Consider the following 14,857-nt stretch of genomic DNA (forward strand, 5'->3'; position numbering starts at 1 on the left):
AGGAAGAGAAATTATTCTTGAGTAAATCTTGCATCCTGGGGAAAAAAATGTATCCTTAATTATTGGGTCAATGATAAAGCACCATCCTACTGGTACTGGAGAAATAAACTGCATGAACTTATGCTTTGGGAGGCGTGTGAGGCCGATACATGGCAAAAAGGCGACAACTTTTCATTAGAGTCTGGGGTGCGTATTTAAAAAGAATTTCACCTAGAGCGCGTAGCCAAGTGTTGAACACATTAAGATGAATGTGGTTGAATGTGGAGTGCATGGAGGGGGTGGGGGGGAAGGTTGTCCTGTAAAATGTGAATAATCCTAAAGGACCAGATTCATGATATATTACTAAAAGTGTTATCAGTTAACTGAAGTAGTCCCTAGGTGGATGAGGTTGGAGAACTTATTACTAGCCATTCGGGTGGCTACTGTTATCAGTCCTGGGTGTGTCGGAAGAAGGGACGGGGCGGGAAGCAGAGAAAGTTCTATAATGTAATTATGGATATTGAACTGGAAACACTAGAGGTCTATGATATAGGACCTTCTGAGAAGGTCTGATTGGCTCTTTGCTGAATCTGTACCACAATGGTTATGGTGTTACATAAATGTTCCATAAGAAGAACAGTTTTACAAAAATAAAAACCTGAAGGGGGGGGGGGTGTGGAATTGAAGGGGGGGGGGAGTAAACGTTAAAAACTTTGATGATGAGATTATCACCATGCTTGTACTCAGGATGTTTTGTTCTCATGTGGATATATACTGAGATTGTTGACTGTTAATTCTGTTATTTCATCAATAAAAATTGTTGAAACAAAAACAAAAACATGTAGGTGCCTATAGGGATACTGTAGGCATATACATGGTTAACGCGTGTTAAAAATGTTAACGCGCCTATAATGCTGCTTAGTAAATAGGGCCCTTTATCTCCTGATAGCACGTGTCATTATACTGTTTTTATTTTAATATTGTTTTGGGTTTTTTTAAGTTTAATGTTTGTAATTATGCTATTTTATGTCTTTGTTTTATTGTGTATGTGATAATTGTGATCTGCCTAATTTTAGGCAGACTATAAATCAATAAATCTTAATCCTTATCATTCACACGGCATTTCTGCTTCACTGGTAGATGCATTCAGACACAAGGTTAATGCGCTTTCTACAGTTCAATGTTTCAAGAATTTTCAGGTGAAACAATATTTTTTACTATCCAGTTACTCCATGGCTTAAAGAAGATGAACTACACCTGCAGATAATGTATCTTCTTTTATATTGTATTTTTTTTTCAGTTTGTCAGTTTGCTCTGGCTCCTTTGGATTTCTAGCGCAATCATAACTGGTTTCTGTTGCACTCTGGAGTCACAAACCTTCACTAATCCACACAGTATGAAATATCCTTAGCTATCAGACATGCAATCAATACAGATAACAATTCCCAAGGACACAAAAATACTACAGAGCCAGCAGGCTGGTGTGCAGATATTCACAGGATGCTTTTCAAAGAGAGAGATCTGTTTCATTTATCGGTTTCTTTACTGCAGATCTAAACTCTCCCTGTGCTTTACATCATACGTACAGAATAATGCATCTTAATATGGTCATACTGTCTTTGCCCCTTTCTCTGTGATTATCCAGAAGTTGTTAGAACTCTACACTAAAAGGCATTGAAGTCTAACAAGTTTTCATTCCTTCCTCTATTGACTTGTATGGCTGTTTTTACATACGTTCAATTTTCAAATACACCCATACCATAAGACAATGTTTCTCAACCCAGTCCTCGGGACACACCCAGCCTGTTGGATTTTCTGGATATCCACAATAAATATGCATGAGATACCTATTCAGAGACATAATGTTGTTTTCAGTTTTGCTTTCTCTATCTTTTTTCAAATAATCTCTATCATTCTATTGTTTTTTAACAGCCACTGCACACAGGGCTGAAATTTAAATGTATTATCCACAATGACTCTTGTTTCTTGGGTGGAGATTTTTTTTTTTAATTCAAATTCCAGCATTTTGTACACGTAGCTGGGGTTATTTTTCCCTATGTGCATCACTTTGCACTTGTCCATGTTAAATTTTGTCTGCAATTTAGATGCCCATTTTTCTAGTCTTTCTACAAATTTTCAAAATAGTCTGCTAGTTTAGGGGCCCTTTTACTAAAGCTTAGCAATGCTAACCGACATTAGCATGTGCTAAGTGCCATATGGCCCACTTAGCGTGCAATAATATCCATTAGCGTGCACTAAGCTTTAGTAAAAGGGCCCCTTAATGACTGAATAATTTTGTTATCTGCAGATTTGATCACCTCACTCATCATTTCTATCTCCACATCATTAATGAATGCTAAACAGCATAGGCCCTTGGGCACTCCACTAGCAACCCTTTTCAATGTGGCTAACTGACCATTTAGGCCTACTCTCTTTTTTTCCTGTCCTTTAGCCAGGTTGCAATCCACAAAACAGCATTGCCTCCTATCGCACGACTCTCGAATTTCCTAAAGAGTCACTCAAGAAGGACTTTGTCCAACACCTTCTGAAAATCCAAATACACTATAGCAAAACTGGATCACCATTATCCACTCATTTCTTGTTCAGCTATACATCTGGCAAGAAAGTAATATAAAACTTGTTATTTTAATGGAATACTGTGGAAGGGTCTTATAGCATTTCTCCACTACTTCTTTTTGCGCCTTGGAAGATCCTACCAGCAAGGAAGCTCAAATTAATCAATCGATTAAAACAGGGCTTCAATTTCTACAGCATTGGGTAGGATTGGTCGTCTGATGCAAACAGCAACAGAATTTCCACATTTCTAATAGCAGTGGCATTAAATTACCTTCCAGAAGCTCAACAGATGAGGTGCAGATGGACTGCCCAGCCTTGTTGGTGGCAATGCATGTGTACGTTCCAGCGTGCGCCTTCTCAATATCTAGCAAGATCAGACTGTGGTGCATGTTGGAGCTGGCCACTTTGTACCCAGGTGTCTCTGGTTTGATCCAAAGGACATTTTCAGGAGACTCTTCTTTCAACCAGGTAATCATTGCGGGTGGATAACCTATGAAAAGAAACAAACATTGTTCCAAAAAAGGCACTTTCTAATTATAGTTATAGAAACTTGTCACCAGACAGTTTTGGGCTTTATGTTTACCACCTTCATAAGAAAACTATACTACAATCTTCTCTATTTTTACAAAACACTAGCATAAGGGTTGGATATATATTTATTTGCATGTGAAGGTTATCAATAGAAATCAAACAAAATAAAACAAGGAAAATAAATAAGATGATACCTTTTTTATTGGACATAACAATACATTTCTTGATTAGCTTTCGAAGGTTGCCCTTCTTCCTCGGGCAACCTTCGAAAGCTAATCAAGAAATGTATTAAGTTATGTCCAATAAAAAAGGTATCATCTTATTGTCTTTTCCTTGTTTTATTTTGTTTGATTTCTATTGATAACCTTTAAGAGTGGACTAACACGGCTACCACACCTCTCTACTTTGCATGTGAAAAAAGAGTAACATGTCTAGTTGCTCAGTCTATGTTGGGGTACTAGTCCTGAGTTTTATTTTGAGTTTCCTTCCTTCACTTAGTTAATTTCATTTGTTTTGTTTGGATAAATGCAACTTTTTGCCTCCCTGCACTTTTCAAGCAAGCACCTTTTTCTCTTTGCTTGTGATATGAGCTGAATCTGCATCAATTGGATCAAAGGACACCAGGATCCGAAACTGCAAACTGAAACCTTCACTACAGTTTTTGAGTTGAAGTTCCGTATCTTTAACTTATATTATCTCCAAATTTCTGATATCTTACTAAATCTTCCTCTGCATTAAAACTTCTAAATAATTCCACAGGAGTGAAATACAGCCATTTGATTTATGTCTCTAGTGAACAGAAGTATCTGCTAAATATTAGATACTGGACTTTAACAACTATTTTACCTTGTTTCAAGATGTAAAAGCACAACATATAGGTAGAATTAGCTGACTGCATATCTCCAGTGGCGTTCCTAGGGCGGCTGACACCCGGGGCGGATTGCCGATGCACCCCCCGGGTGCAGCGCCTCCCCCCTCAGCAAAACGACTCCCCCCCGGTGCATTTTTACCTGTTGGGGGGGGGGGGGGGTGCCGCGCGCCTGTCTGCTTCGCTCGTTCCATGCTCCCTCTGCCCCAGAACAGGAAGTAACCTGTTCCGGGGCAGAGGGAGCACGGAACGAGTGGCGCCAACAGGCGCGTGGCACCCTCCCAGCAGCATGCACTCGGGGCGGGCCACACCCACTGCGCCCCCCCTAGGAACGCCACTGCATATCTCATTTTAAACAAGAAGTCTTTATTGAAGCAAACAACAGAGCTCTTCTTCCTAGGAAGCTGTTACTTCAAAGGGACTCAGACCCTAGTGGAGCACTGTCTACCTAATTAACACTCCACTGTTAATTGCTGCAAAAGACAAGCTGGCTTTTTGTTATACTGAATAGCTAGAGAGCTCTGCAATCTTACTTTAAACAAGAATGTGCTTTGGTCTAGTAAACCAAAAATCTTCAGACATCCCAGTAAGGTGGAGAAAAAGAAACAATAGACTTCCCCATCCAGACACAAATTCAAGAGGCAAATCTCTTATCTAGCTATACCCACATGAATACCTGCCTACCATCATCAAGTAACCACTAAAGCTACAACTACTACCACAAACAGACCAGTACTTGGAAACTTGGAACTAGTAAATGATCCATGATGTCATTAATGAATACCACTTAGACATCTTGGCAATAACTGAGACCTGGCTGGATGAAAGCAGAGGAGTACTACTGGGTGAACTATGCCCCACAGGATTCACTATCCTGCACCAACCAAGACAAGGGAAGCGGGGTGGAGGGGTAGCAGTCATGATCTGAGAGACAATCGAAGTGTGGAGAGTTTCCATCCCCCACCTGTCTAAGTCAGAATGCCTGCTAATCCAGCTGGGAGACAAGCAACCAATGTGGCTGCTCATGGTCTACAGAGCACATCGCAACAAAACATTTGTGCAAGAACTGTTGAATCTGGTGACTGAGGTAACCCTGAGTTACCCTAGGTTACTGATCATGGGAGACTTTAACCTACACATCAAAACTCCAGACACCACAACTGCTACCTTCCTTGATATGATGGCAGCTCTAGGATTGATTCAGTGATAAAATCTCCAACCCATGAAAAGGGCCATATGCTAGACTTGGTGTTCTGCAATGGGGTTGACATCTTGGAACACAAGGCTGAAATGATTATATAAATCAGGTTTTCTCTTTACCTTCAACTTTCACAGATAGGGTGATGCTAGCACCTTTCCTCACTTTCTTGTTTGTAAATCTTTCCAGGAACCTGGGAGGAACCAACACCTCTGGAACATCTGTAGAAGAAAATGGCTATACATAACACTGGAAAATTATCCAAAAAAATAGTGAGACAAATCTATAGTATACATTTCAGATTTGATGAAATGATTGAGTTACGATGCTAAACAAAGTTTAGATGATTTCACAAAGACTTGATGAAAGGGTCTCAGTGATACACTGTGATGCTTTCTTTGAGCTAATCAAATGTGGAATAGGTAAGATTGGTTGATGATATGCAATGCTAGAACTTTAAATGGAGTCACTTCTGGATGCCATTTTTAGAAAGAAAACAGACAAAGCAGATACGTATGTGAAAAAGTGCAATATTTAATGAATAAAAATCAAAATAAAATTAACAAGCCCGACACAGGCCATGTTTCGCCCAACTGGGCTGCATCAGGGGCTACAAAACAAACAGTTATATAACAATTAGAACAGATTTAAACAATTAGAGATAAAACAATAATTGAGTTCTATAACCATGATCAGTGTAGTTGATTGCAAAATGACAAATGAAAAATAATAAATAATAAAACCCAAAAAATCTTAAATTTTGATGTTTTGATTGATTGATTTTTTGGTTTTTATTGTTTATTATTTTTCATTAGTCATTTTGCAATTAACTACACTTTTTTCTTCTGATTACCTTTTTATTTATCTTATTGTTTTATTTTTTAATGTCTATTCATTACTTCTTAGATATTTAAGTGGAAATCATATGATCATACAGAGAGAGATATATTATATACTATGTGCATCACTTCGCACTTGTCCATGTTAAATTTTGTCTGCAATTTATATATATATTAGATAGGTGTCAATTTTATTTTAAATACAAGCACAATTAGAGTTTATATTGGGTCTTTTTGCAGTATATATTTTAATAATCAATATTTTAATAATCATCATTTATTGCTAATTCTTATCTATTATCAAGTGACACTCTATAACCATGATCTAATGCTTGGCTGATAATATAATTTATTTATTATTCATTCTTTATTATGATATACATATTTGGTTTGTCTTTGGAAGGTATGTTATTAACATATATTATTTTTTAAAAAATAGATTGTTTAATTATATTTGTATATCTAATTTATACACTCATAGTAATTTGTTCTGTCATTTTGATATTTCATTTTAATTCATTTATATACTAGATTTTATTATCATGGTGTTTTTTGATTATCAGCCGAGCATTCGATCATGGTTATAGAACTCAATTATTGTTTTATCTCTAATTGTTTAAATCTGTTCTAATTGTTATATAACTTTGTTTTGTAGCCCCTGATGCAGCCCAGTTGGGCGAAACACGGCTTGTGTCGGGCTTGTTAATTTTATTCATGAAATATTGTACTTTTTCACATACGTATCTGTTTTGTCTGTTTTCTATCTTGGAGTTTGCAGATCGATTACCCTGTTGTTTTCTTGGACTTTGTCATTTTTACAAGTGCAGTGCAGAACGTTTCTTGCTATGAGGTGCAAACAGGGGTCGTGTCAGAGCCATTTGATTTGGGATTTATGTTATAAAACTGGAATAGAGATATGGAAGCACCCAATGGATTTATAAGTGCAACAGCAGTTTTTAAAATAAGTTTCAATCTTTTAAATATTTCAAGCACTACTATAGATTGTTGAACCTAAAGGAGCTGATATTCAGCCAGTGGGAGGCAGCCGCATAAGTTCCGGGGTCAGTACTGACTCTCGATATTAAATGCCAGGCCATTTCCGGTGACCGGCAATGAATATCCAGTTTCATTTTTGGCTGCCAGAACTTAACCAGTTAAGCCAATATTCAGCGCTAACTGGTTAAGTTCCTAGTGGTCAAAGACAGGACTGCTATTTATGCAGTTCTATTTAACCACTTAACCCAGTGATGAATATTGGCGTTAACCGGTGATATACGTGATATAGCAAGTTAGATGCTTGACCTAACCGCAGATATTCAGCGGAGATAATCAGCTGAATATTAGAAGTTAGCCACCTTAAATGCTATTTAATTGGCCAGGAGCCATTCCTGGCCAGTTAAATAGTGCTGAATATCAGCAGGGGGGGGGGGGGAAATATATAAATATATATATTAGAAAAGTCACTTGAGTTTTTGTGACCAAGGATTGAGACTATATCCTGCTGGCCATTAAGACGCTCAAAGAGAAAAATGTCTCAAAAGTGGTACAAAGCAGCAGATGGCTGTTTTTCTCACCAAAATGTCTAAATCATGATTTTCAAAAGGCAGAATTGGGACGTTTTTCACTGAGTGCACCCAAATAACAAGGGGGCATGTTGGAGGCATATTTTCAGGTGGAACTTGGGTGGGCTTACAATCTAGATGTTTTTCAGTGATAATGGAACCGAATAAAGGTCCAGGGCAGAAAAGAAGTATGTTTTTATTTAGATCTGTTTCAGTCACGACTAAGTCAGAAAAAAAGTGCCCTAACTGACCATCTGACCACTGGAGGGATGAAGGCAAGACCCCCCTTCATCCCCCATTGGTCACTGACTCCCTTTCACCCCCCACAGATGTGACAGTAGATACCAATCTCTATGACAGCTCCAGATATTATAGCCATTCCTAAAAAGCAGCAAACAAGTGGATGAAGTAGCCTAGTGGTCAATGCAGTGGACAATGAACAATGGGACCCATGTTCAGTTCCCATTTTAACTCTTTAATTTCAATACAAATATGTGAGTCCTCCTGGAACATAGAAATACCTCCTATACCTAAATATATAAGTGACCTGCATACCTGTGGGCTATTGTAGAGGTGGACCTTTAGTTACAGTAGGTTTTCTCTGTTCCTGGAGGGCTCACCATATAATATGAAGGGGTTTAGGTGGGATTCGTACCTGGGTCCCTTTATGTGAAGTCCACTGCACTGACCACTAGGCTGCCCCTCTGCACTGCTGGGATGTCTGTGTGGCCAGTTTACTAGGAATGCTGCCTGACAGATGTCCTTATAGCTTGTTTTTCTATGTTTTTCATTGAGACTTTTTTTTTCAAAATTAGTATTAACAGATGGACATGTTAACCTGAAAACGTCTATATCCAAAAGCCATAATCAAACCACAATTTTAGACGTTTTTCTGGTTCAATTATGGCTGTGTGCTAGATTTTTGAGACGTTTTTGGCAAAACTTAGACATCATATTGAAAATGCCCCTCTAAGTTTTCTCCTCATCCACATGGTGTGGTGGTTTGCACTCCTGGAGAAAAGTCCTTTGATTTTTGTGGTATTGTACAGATGACACTGGAAATGTAATGCAAAGACCTTGAACAGTATGGTACTGAAATGCGCAATCTTATCTCTCACCTTTTGGTTTCTCTGCATCATGTTTCTTCTCAGTTTCCAGTTCGTCTGGTCCTTCAAAAAGGTGGTAAATAATATTAGGAACTACATTTCTAAATATTGCCTTTTATAGTATAATGCAAATATGTGTATAAGACAAAGAGGAAACACAGCCAACTCTGGAGTATTACTTCAGATAAACATTTTAAATAACACATTTTGGAAGTCACATACAAGACGTTACTGCATGATAATGCTGTTATTGCACATTATCTGCCAGGGTGCTGGGGTGTCTTGAAGACTGGAAATAACCCAGAATTCTATACAGGGCCCAGGGCCCTGTGGTAAATAACACATACTAACTACTAATAAATGACCCCCTTCTATATCTAGATAGATAGATAGATAGATAGATAGATAGATAGATAGATAGATAGATAGATAGATAGATAGATAGATAGATAGTGCAATCCGCTTAAGTGCAAGGGTCTGGGACCAAAGTTAACCAAGGGTCTGGGACTCAAGTTAACCAGAGCATGCACTTAACCGTTGTGACCCAAAGAAGCATGACATCTGATAAACATATGTACAGTACTGTTTATTACACGTACAGTATACAGTCTCTGTTAACTGATGTTATACAGTCTCCGTTACCTGACGTTAGGCTTACTTGAAGTAATCAGTCATAGTCCTCTGTACACTCTTGTGCCTGTGAGTTCCATAGACTACATCTGCCAGACGATAAAAACTGTCATAGCACTGACATCCAGTGGCCTCCAGATAGGCCCGCACGGTGTTGAGACCCTCCAGCGCCCTTGCAAAAGTGACAGGAGGTTGTTGCATTTCGTCAGCATGCACCTCGCTGCTCATTTCATCATCTGTTTCATCATCAGCCATTGCCTGCGTGTAGACGCATATCTCAATATCAGTGCTATCATAAGCTGTTTGTAGATCGTAATCAACAGCTACGTAGTGATGAAACTCCTCTTCAGTAACACCGGCTGGGATGTCAATAGCCTGTTCATCTGACGCTTTTGCAACAGCTGCATCTGTTTCGTCCCTCTCCACATCCTTAACAAAGCTTGCCCGCTTGTAGCAGTTTACAATGGTTGCCTGTGTAACATGATTCCAGGCTTCATTCTGCATATGTAGGGAATCCAACAGTGATAGATTACCAGCCAGTTCAACAGCACGTTTATCCTTGCCAGTCTGGTCATCCATAATGCTCATCAGACGACGTAGCACAAGAGGCCGATAATGTTGTTTGAAATTGGCAATTATGCCCTGATCCATAGGTTGGATCAGAGAGGTAGTGTTTGGTGGCAAGAAGACCATCTTGACGATAGACAGCCTGACATCATCACTGTGTGCAGCACAATTTCACAAAGCAACAAAATCTGATGCTTTTGTGCCCGCATTCTAGTGTCTAACTTCTTTAGCCACAGCTTCCAAATTTCCCCAATCATCCATGAATTTGCATTAGCCTTGTATGACACAGAAAGTCGCTTAACATTCTTGAAGAAACAGGGCTGTTTGCTCTTTCCAATGACGAGTGGTTCCAACTTCTCACTCCCATCCATATTGCAGTAGTTTCGGCTTGTTTGAATGCAAGTGTTCCCTCAGGAATCGCTCGCCAGTAGAGACCGTTTTCATCAGCATTGAAAATGTCACGAGGTGCAAACTCGTTCAAGGTGGTAGGAAGAACTGAAACAACCCAATTTTCAGCACCAAAGTCATCAGCATCTTGTTTTTCACTATGCTGTTTCTTGAATTTTATGTTGTTCCTCTCCTTCCATCTTTCCAACCATCCAACAGTGGCTTTGAATTCAGTTAGTCCAAGACTTTCAGCTAGCTGATTAGCTTTCTCCATAAGCAGTGGACCAATGACAGGAAACTGTCTGCTCCTGGCTTGAGAAAACCACCGAAGAAGAGCATCTTCTACATCCTCAGCTTTTCCCGCCCATTTTCGTTTCCTGTGTGGATTTGTATTGTTTTGCCAGTCTTCCAGAAGCTGATCTTTCTGCTTCAAGATACATGAAATTTGACTGGGATTGACACCATATTCTTTAGCAATAGATGCTTGACTTTGTTTGTTTTCTAATTTTTTAAGAACTTCTATTCATTCAGCCAGTGTTAAAGTCTTACAGTTGCGCGACGACGACGAAGACTCCAGTGTACACTCTAACAACATTCTTTCACTTATTCTGCCTGTGGCAGTTAACCAACGAGATTTCAAATTTACCGCTCCTTTGTCATGTGCCAATCGGCTTCCATATTCTATGCGTGCGCTTATGCGGAGTCTTTCCTGCAGAGGAGCGGTCTTAAACCATGCATATACAGTGGGGGAAATAAGTATTTGATCCCTTGCTGATTTTGTAAGTTTGCCCACTGACAAAGACATGAGCAGCCCATAATTGAAGGGTAGGTTATTGGTAACAGTGAGAGATAGCACATCACAAATTAAATCTGGAAAATCACATTGTGGAAAGTATATGAATTTATTTGCATTCTGCAGAGGGAAATAAGTATTTGATCCCCCACCAACCAGTAAGAGATCTGGCCCCTACAGACCAGGTAGATGCTCCAAATCAACTCGTTACCTGCATGACAGACAGCTGTCGGCAATGGTCACCTGTATGAAAGACACCTGTCCACAGACTCAGTGAATCAGTCAGACTCTAACCTCTACAAAATGGCCAAGAGCAAGGAGCTGTCTAAGGATGTCAGGGACAAGATCATACACCTGCACAAGGCTGGAATGGGCTACAAAACCATCAGTAAGACGCTGGGCGAGAAGGAGACAACTGTTGGTGCCATAGTAAGAAAATGGAAGAAGTACAAAATGACTGTCAATCGACAAAGATCTGGGGCTCCACGCAAAATCTCACCTCGTGGGGTATCCTTGATCATGAGGAAGGTTAGAAATCAGCCTACAACTACAAGGGGGGAACTTGTCAATGATCTCAAGGCAGCTGGGACCACTGTCACCACGAAAACCATTGGTAACACATTACGACATAACGGATTGCAATCCTGCAGTGCCCGCAAGGTCCCCCTGCTCCGGAAGGCACATGTGACGGCCCGTCTGAAGTTTGCCAGTGAACACCTGGATGATGCCGAGAGTGATTGGGAGAAGGTGCTGTGGTCAGATGAGACAAAAATTGAGCTCTTTGGCATGAACTCAACTCGCCGTGTTTGGAGGAAGAGAAATGCTGCCTATGACCCAAAGAACACCGTCCCCACTGTCAAGCATGGAGGTGGAAATGTTATGTTTTGGGGGTGTTTCTCTGCTAAGGGCACAGGACTACTTCACCGCATCAATGGGAGAATGGATGGGGCCATGTACCGTACAATTCTGAGTGACAACCTCCTTCCCTCTGCCAGGGCCTTAAAAATGGGTCGTGGCTGGGTCTTCCAGCACGACAATGACCCAAAACATACAGCCAAGGCAACAAAGGAGTGGCTCAGGAAGAAGCACATTAGGGTCATGGAGTGGCCTAGCCAGTCACCAGACCTTAATCCCATTGAAAACTTATGGAGGGAGCTGAAGCTGCGAGTTGCCAAGCGACAGCCCAGAACTCTTAATGATTTAGAGATGATCTGCAAAGAGGAGTGGACCCAAATTCCTCCTGACATGTGTGCAAACCTCATCATCAACTACAGAAGACGTCTGACCGCTGTGCTTGCCAACAAGGGTTTTGCCACCAAGTATTAGGTCTTGTTTGCCAGAGGGATCAAATACTTATTTCCCTCTGCAGAATGCAAATAAATTCATATACTTTCCACAATGTGATTTTCCGGATTTAATTTGTGATGTGCTATCTCTCACTGTTACCAATAACCTATCCTTCAATTATGGGCTGCTCATGTCTTTGTCAGTGGGCAAACTTACAAAATCAGCAAGGGATCAAATACTTATTTCCCCCACTGTAAGCGAATCTTGCACTTATCAGTGGTGCACTAAACCGAAGTTTGTCCCCATAGAAACTGATGGTGCCAAAAACAGGACCAAAGTACGGCATACAGTTAAATATAGCATGCGCTTATCCGATGTGCACTTAAATGGAGTGCACTGTGTGTATATACAGTGGTGGAAATAAGTATTTGATCCCTTGCTGATTTTGTAAGTTTGCCCACTGACAAAGACATGAGCAGCCCATAATTGAAGGGTAGGTTATTGGTAACAGTGAGAGATAGCACATCACAAATTAAATCCGGAAAATCACATTGTGGAAAGTATATGAATTTATTTGCATTCTGCAGAGGGAAATAAGTATTTAATCCCTCTGGCAAACAAGACCTAATACTTGGTGGCAAAACCCTTGTTGGCAAGCACAGCGGTCAGACGTCTTCTGTAGTTGATGATGAGGTTTGCACACATGTCAGGAGGAATTTTGGTCCACTCCTCTTTGCAGATCATCTCTAAATCATTAAGAGTTCTGGGCTGTCGCTTGGCAACTCGCAGCTTCAGCTCCCTCCATAAGTTTTCAATGGGATTAAGGTCTGGTGACTGGCTAGGCCACTCCATGACCCTAATGTGCTTCTTCCTGAGCCACTCCTTTGTTGCCTTGGCTGTATGTTTTGGGTCATTGTCGTGCTGGAAGACCCAGCCACGACCCATTTTTAAGGCCCTGGCGGAGGGAAGGAGGTTGTCACTCAGAATTGTACGGTACATGGCCCCATCCATTCTCCCATTGATGCGGTGAAGTAGTCCTGTGCCCTTAGCAGAGAAACACCCCCAAAACATAACATTTCCACCTCCATGCTTGACAGTGGGGACGGTGTTCTTTGGGTCATAGGCAGCATTTCTCTTCCTCCAAACACGGCGAGTTGAGTTCATGCCAAAGAGCTCAATTTTTGTCTCATCTGACCACAGCACCTTCTCCCAATCACTCTCGGCATCATCCAGGTGTTCACTGGCAAACTTCAGACGGGCCGTCACATGTGCCTTCCGGAGCAGGGGGACCTTGCGGGCACTGCAGGATTGCAATCCGTTATGTCGTAATGTGTTACCAATGGTTTTCGTGGTGACAGTGGTCCCAGCTGCCTTGAGATCATTGACAAGTTCCCCCCTTGTAGTTGTAGGCTGATTTCTAACCTTCTTCATGATCAAGGATACCCCACGAGGTGAGATTTTGCGTGGAGCCCCAGATCTTTGTCGATTGACAGTCATTTTGTACTTCTTCCATTTTCTTACTATGGCACCAACAGTTGTCTCCTTCTCGCCCAGCGTCTTACTGATGGTTTTGTAGCCCATTCCAGCCTTGTGCAGGTGTATGATCTTGTCCCTGACATCCTTAGACAGCTCCTTGCTCTTGGCCATTTTGTAGAGGTTAGAGTCTGACTGATTCACTGAGTCTGTGGACAGGTGTCTTTCATACAGGTGACCATTGCCGACAGCTGTCTGTCATGCAGGTAACGAGTTGATTTGGAGCATCTACCTGGTCTGTAGGGGCCAGATCTCTTACTGGTTGGTGGGGGATCAAATACTTATTTCCCTCTGCAGAATGCAAATAAATTCATATACTTTCCACAATGTGATTTTCCGGATTTAATTTGTGATGTGCTATCTCTCACTGTTACCAATAACCTACCCTTCAATTATGGGCTGCTCATGTCTTTGTCAGTGGGCAAACTTACAAAATCAGCAAGGGATCAAATACTTATTTCCACCACTGTATGTATATATATATATATATATATATATATATATATATATATATATATAATGTGTGTGTGTGTGTGTGTGTGTTCATTCATGTTCATGAATGAACAGACACACACATTGTGATGAATATGAGGGTGAGAGGGAGAATGAAGGCACATGGAGGAATGAGGAGGCTCGAGAGGGAGGGAGACTGGGTAGAGAAAGGAAAGAGTCTTTTCCCCGGGGGGGATTGGAGAAAAGGAAAAGACTACAATTCCCAGCAGCCCCTGAGTAGGTCCCATGGTAGAAACAGGGACTTCAATCCCTAACAGCCCCCAGAGGAGGTCAGGAGAAGGACAAGAGAAGGGAGTTGGAAAAACCTGTCCCAGAGAGCCAGGATGAGGGAAGGAGTTCTGAACCTGCCCAATCAAGCAAATGGAGAGCAGCTGAGCAATGGGTGTGGGGAGGAACCTATGGACAGGCAAGGGGAAGAAAAGGAGGAAGAACTAGAGCAAGGGGAGCCGATGGAGATTGCTGCTCTGACTAAACTGGAAGGAAAGGA

General features: G+C 41.0%; 1 protein-coding gene across 2 annotated transcripts in view; it reads right to left on the reverse strand.

The window, feature by feature from the left end:
* The window catches only part of OBSCN (obscurin, cytoskeletal calmodulin and titin-interacting RhoGEF), a 472,877-nt gene that overhangs the window by 237,014 nt on the left and 221,006 nt on the right, over positions 1-14,857 (reverse strand). For both annotated transcript variants that reach the window (XM_030197417.1, XM_030197425.1), the window contains exons 52-54: positions 8,673-8,723; positions 5,276-5,374; positions 2,828-3,046 (exon numbers count right to left, since the gene is read on the reverse strand). In XM_030197417.1, coding sequence (XP_030053277.1) covers positions 2,828-3,046; positions 5,276-5,374; positions 8,673-8,723 — 369 coding nt within the window. The remainder of the gene's footprint in view (positions 1-2,827; positions 3,047-5,275; positions 5,375-8,672; positions 8,724-14,857) is intronic.

This window comes from Microcaecilia unicolor, chromosome 1 (genome assembly GCF_901765095.1).
Source record: "Microcaecilia unicolor chromosome 1, aMicUni1.1, whole genome shotgun sequence".
In the NCBI taxonomy this organism is placed as follows: domain Eukaryota; kingdom Metazoa; phylum Chordata; class Amphibia; order Gymnophiona; family Siphonopidae; genus Microcaecilia; species Microcaecilia unicolor.